Source organism: Lupinus angustifolius, chromosome LG08 (genome assembly GCF_001865875.1).
Source record: "Lupinus angustifolius cultivar Tanjil chromosome LG08, LupAngTanjil_v1.0, whole genome shotgun sequence".
Taxonomy (NCBI): Eukaryota; Viridiplantae; Streptophyta; class Magnoliopsida; order Fabales; family Fabaceae; genus Lupinus; species Lupinus angustifolius.
The window spans coordinates 20,928,423-20,934,329 of NC_032016.1; the positions used below are offsets into that span (position 1 = coordinate 20,928,423).

Consider the following 5,907-nt stretch of genomic DNA (forward strand, 5'->3'; position numbering starts at 1 on the left):
TATCAACTATAGGCTGCAAATGAAGCTTTTTGGGCTTGTCTTTGAATAAAGGAATACCAAGATATATGAAGGGGAGATTGCCTTGCACAAAACCAAGAGTAGCTGAGATTGAAGCAATTCTTCTGTGATTTGTAATGCTGGTATAGAATTTGCTTTTGCTGACATTGATTTGTTGGCCAGAAGCCATGGCATAATCCACCACAAGCTTCTTGAGACAAGTAAGGTTCCTTTTAGTACCTTTACAGAAGATCAAGATGTCATCAACAAAAAGAACATGACTAGGAGAGTGCAGGTTCATAGGACCAATGATGGTGGAAAGCTTATTATCCATGACTAACTTAGTGATACCTCTGCTTAGCACCTCCTCAGCTAAACAAAAGATAATAGGGGATAAAAGGTCCCCTTGTCTCACACCTCTGCAACAGTTGAAAAACCCAATGTTGTGACCATTCACATTAATAGAGAGTTTGGCAGAGTGAAGGATTAGAGATATCCAATTAATGAATGTTTGGTTAAAACTAAAAGCTTGTAGAGTATGGAGGAGGAAGTTCCACACAAGAGTGTCAAAAGCCTTTTTTATGTCAAGCTTGATAGCTATGTTGCCTCCAAAAGTCTTATAATCTAACATGTTAACAGCTTCAGAGGCAATGTAAATACAGTCTTTAATGCTTCTGCCTTTGATAAAGCCTCTTTGAGAGGAAGAGATGATCTTAGGAGCCACAACAGAAAGTCTAGAAGCTAAAACTTTGGTGATGATTTTGAATTGAAAATTGGCCAGAGCAATTGGCCCGAAGTCCTCAATTCTCTAAGCACCCTGCATCTTAGGAATGAGGATCACATTGCTGGAATTCAAGTTAGGCATCAACCATTTTTGTTGGAAGAATTGCCTCACTGACTTGCAAACATCCATACTGATGATGTCCCAAAAATTTGTGTAAAAAGACCCCTCCCCCCCATAGCCATCAGGACCATGGGCACTATCCTCATTCATGTCAAAAACAACACTCTTTATTTCCACATCACTAGGAATAGAGGATATCATCAGGTTGTCAGCCTCATTAACAAGAGAAGGGATAACCTCCTGAATCAAATTTTTAGAAGTCACAAAATTAGGAGAAGCAAAGAGGTTAGTGTAATAATCAAGAACATGAGAGCCTATAGCATCATGATCAGTGAGCAGCACATCTCCAGACTTAATCAAAGACATGGCTTTTGTAACATGCTTGATCTTAGCCATTTTATGAAAGTAGGTAATGTTTCTGTCCCCATAGTTGTGCCAGTTAATTCTAGCCTTTTCCTTCCAGAATATCTCTTCAATGATCAAAGCTTTAAGAAGCTCAGATTGAGCCAGGTCCTCTTGTTGGTAAAGATGAGTAGAAGGATCAGAGTCCCTTATGCAGTTTTGAATGTGCTCAACATTGTTCTTAGCCAGAATAACCTTGTGATGAATGTTTCCAAAGACAGTTTTGTTCCAGTATTTGAGCTCGTGCTTGAGGATTGTGAGCTTCTGAGCAAGGATGTACATAGGGCAACCAAAGACTCTAGTGTGCCAAGAGTGGCTCACCAATCTTTTGCAGTCCTCATTTTGTAACCATATTTTATGGAATCTAAAAGAAGAAGGCCTTATAGAATTGTCATTCCCAAGGTTTAGCAGTAGAGGATGATGAACAGAGGCCAATCTAGGCAGAGAGCAACAAGACACTTGGCTCCAATTATTAGAGGCCAATCTAGGCAGAGAGCAACAACACACTTGGCTCCAATTATTGATCCAATCATCATTGCAAATAGCTCTATCCAATCTTCTCTCAGTGTTAGCAGCCCCAAGCCTTCTATTGGTCCAAGTGTAAATGGTACCAATAGTGGGAATGTTGATTAGCAAATTCTCATCAAAGAAGCTTTTGATCTCATTACAAGAAGTTATATTAGGAAGAGAGGAACCTCTGCATTCATAAGCTCCCATAACACTCCCATAACAGTATTATAGTCTCCAATGAGACACCAAGGGCCCTGATGATTAACCATATCCTCATGAAGATTAGACCAGAGTCTTCTTCTAATTGCATAATTGGTATTAGCATAAACCACACCTAGAAAAGATAACCTGTTGTCCTTCATCACAGAAATAGAAAAATGCTGGGTGGAAACCCTGAGAACTGTAGGATCCATATCCAATCTGCAAAGACCCCAAAGAGAAGGGCTTAGCCTAAGCCTCTCATTAGCAGCAAAGATCTTAAGATTGATAGAATTCCAAAAGGATAAATCAACCACATCAATGTGGATCATTGGTTCAGCAAGAAAAACCAAGTTTGGTTTATTAGTAGTGCAAATATTTTTCAAAACAAGTCTAGATTTGGGATTGCCAAAACCCCTGCAATTCCAGTGCAAAACTATCATTGATTAGTTGTCAATGAATCACCCCTTTCGGGTATAATGAATTTTTTCAGTATTGCTTCTCCTTTTCAGCTTTTTTTTCTTAGACTTGCTAAGAACAGTTGTAAAGGTCTCCTCCTCTGAGCATTCCTCGTCATTAGCCCAAAGTTTACCTATTATTCTCATATCATTGGCTGCAACATGGTTAGCTATTTCTGCCGTTTCCTGAATTATTGCATTGTCACTCTGGTTTACCTCATTCTCCTCAACTGAAGTATGGATTCCTTCACTAGACCCTGGTGAATCAGTTATTTGATTCATGTCTTTTGGTGATTCAGGTCTCACCATACCCAACAGGTTATCATTCCTTTCAACCTCCAAATCAATGACTAAATCACTGATTTTGATTTCCATCTCACCTTTATCCATGTGAGGCGTATCATGTTTCTTTTCTACTTCCTCAGTAGGTGGTTTTCTCACCCTCTGCTTCCCTGTGTCATCAGCTTTGGCATTGCTGTTCTTCCTACACTGAAATTCAGTATGACCAATAGCTTGACATTGATGACAAAAAGCTGGAAGATTCTCATACTCAATTGCCACAAAGAAGGCAAAGCTATCTCTTTCCACCAATATCTGGTCAGGGAGATTGCTTTTTAGATTGAGCTCTACTAAAACCTTTGCAAAATGCCCAAATGTCCTGTTGTGGGTTGCTTCATCCAGGGATATTGGAGTTCCTATCCCTCCTGCTATGGAAAACAGAATCCTTGGATTCCAATACTGCTGGGGTAGGTTATGAATCTTCACCCAACATTGGGTGTGAGATTGTTTTTAGAATGTAGGATTAAAGTCAGGGGTCCAGAGGAACATTCTCAGGAACCTCGGTTTCAAGTTCCAAGAGCCAATAGCACAAATCATGCTCATGTCTTCCAAAGAAGTGAAGGAGAACTCATAGAACCCTTTCCCCAGTGAAACCATAGACCATTTTCCAATCATATTCCATAGTGTCACCAGTTTAGATATCAGATTTGTAAACTTAAGAGGAGTGTCTCCTTTGGACATTATCAACCTGCCATGGAGATGAGTCTTGCATCTCTTAATACCTTCCTGATAATATGCTTCAGGGATTTTGATGGCAATAGAGTCTCCTTTGATACATGGTTGAGGTAACTGTGATGTTGAAAAATCACAAGTATTCCTCAGAGCTGGAACAAAAGATTTTTTTGGAGGTGATGATGTTACTTTTCTGGTTCCACGAATCTTGGAATCGGATTTGAGTCTAGAAGAAAATGCCATGGAATAACTGATGCCATGATGATAAAGAAAGAGATGAAGAAGATGAAGTCAACCTAGGATTTCAGAGGTTTTGCGCCACTTGCCATGATAGATAAACATAACAAGTACTCTTAATGCTTTCACTTCTCTCACAACTGTTCATGGATTCAGTCTCTCGAGTTGAGAATATAACAACGCGAAAAAGTTAAATTCTTAAATGGAAATCAAATGAATTTCCACTTTCCTAATGAATTATGGAGGTCAAAATAAATTTCATCCAAAAAATACAAATCACACTTAATATTATAGTGTAATATCAATCTTGTCTTTTTTAACATTTATATATTGTCGATACATTATTCATCATTCATTTGTATTACTTGTATTTATTTGTATTACTTATATTTTAAAAAAATTATGGTATGTTATACATTGTATGAATTTGCCAATCGTTGTATATATATAAATAAAATCTATAATATTGAGATAAAAACTATAATATTGAGATAAAATCTAAAAAATTATTTAGCAATATATTATATATTTTTATATAAATGGTACCAATTGCATCAAGAGCAAACCAGGCCAAATTGGCCCCTCTTTCAAATATGGCTATGCATGACTGTATTTGTGGTTGGAGGAGGTTAGAGCGTGTAAAATAAATCAAAATTAGGCTTGACAAGATTAAGGAAAACCAATTGTTTTAATATGAAAACTACATTAAAACAAGGAAAGTTATAAGCAAAAAAAGTTATATTCTTAAATGGAAATTAATTGAATTTCCACTTTTCTTATGAAATATGGAGGTGAAAAATAAATGTCATCCAAAAATTACAAATCATACTTGGTTGTTTTTCATCGCATAGGTACAAGTGTTACAATAATATTATAATGATATTATAATGTAATGTATATCTTGTCATTTTTAACATTTATACATAAATAATACATCATTCATTTGTACCACTGATATGTAATTGTATTGTTTATATTAAAAATATTGTGGGATAATACAATGTGTGAAGTTACCACTAGTTGACATATATAAATAAAAACATAAATACTGAGAGAAAAAAGACTAAGAAAGTATTTAATACTTTGCTATATATTTTTATATAAATGGGACCAATTATATCAAGAGAAAACCAGACCAAATTGGGTTCTCTTTCAAATATGGTTAAGATCTTGACTGCATTTGTGGTTGGATGAGGTTAGGGCGTGCAAAATCATTTAAAATCAGGCTGGACAAGATTAAGGGAAACCAATTTTTTAATATGAAAACTACATTAAAACAAGGAAAGTTATAAGTATCATATTTGTTTATACACTTATATAAATGCAGCATTTTATTTTAATCGTACTCTAGTGAGTTGAAAGTCATTTTAGCTTTTATCATAAAAGTATATTAAAATAATAATTGATATTAGCCCATATTTTTCAACGAGTTTTGCATTTTAGTCTGATATAAATATGTGTGTTATATAATGTTATCTAGTTAAACCTGTAATGCCCTAAAATTACTCTAAAAAATCTTGCTCAAAAATGAGTATTTTATAATAATAATGCCATATAAAATTTATTTCCTTATATTCGTTTCATTTTCGGAACATCACTTTAAGTAACATACAATGCGGAAAATTAAAAACACCATTACCTAAAGGTAATAAAAATATAACTCAATATAACTTTGAATCATACTTCATTAGAATATCATGAAATGTTGGTACAAAGTACAAGGCGGAACCTAATCGTCGCCCAAATAAAACTACTCCAAAATAAATACCCTACACAGGACACTAATCAAAAAGCACAAGGGCCTGTGTAGGTATAACGGTTTTCCTCAATCCTCCATGCCCCTATTGGGACATCGAAAAATGGTAACTCAGAATCCTAACAGAATGATCCTCAGAATCCTAGCAGAATGATCCATCCGAACAAAACGCGAATAGAAGACAAACAAAAATAAGAGGGAGTAAGACATCTAATGAATATTACTCATTGACGGCGTGAAATTACACGGAATATCACATTCAGATAGATGCGCATAATAAACACAATATATACATCACATATAAAAATGCACAATGATGAATGATGTTATAATCTCAGATTATGAGGATAAAAGTCCATAATCTCAATGTATGAATGTTATGCTTGTTTCATCCATCCTTTCACCAATATCCTCTTAATATACTATTCAGAAATAACCAAGAGTTTAAGAAATACTTATAGAGTATAATATTTATGTACCATTAATATAAAAAT

General features: G+C 35.2%; 1 protein-coding gene across 1 annotated transcript; it reads right to left on the reverse strand.

Annotated features, from left to right (window-relative positions):
- Positions 806-3,663, reverse strand: LOC109354000. Its single transcript, XM_019596356.1, has 4 exons — positions 3,248-3,663; positions 2,417-3,133; positions 2,102-2,368; positions 806-1,940 (listed from the first exon to the last, which is right to left on the reverse strand). The coding sequence occupies exons 1-4, from the start codon at positions 3,661-3,663 to the stop codon at positions 806-808; spliced, it is 2,535 nt and encodes an 844-aa protein (XP_019451901.1).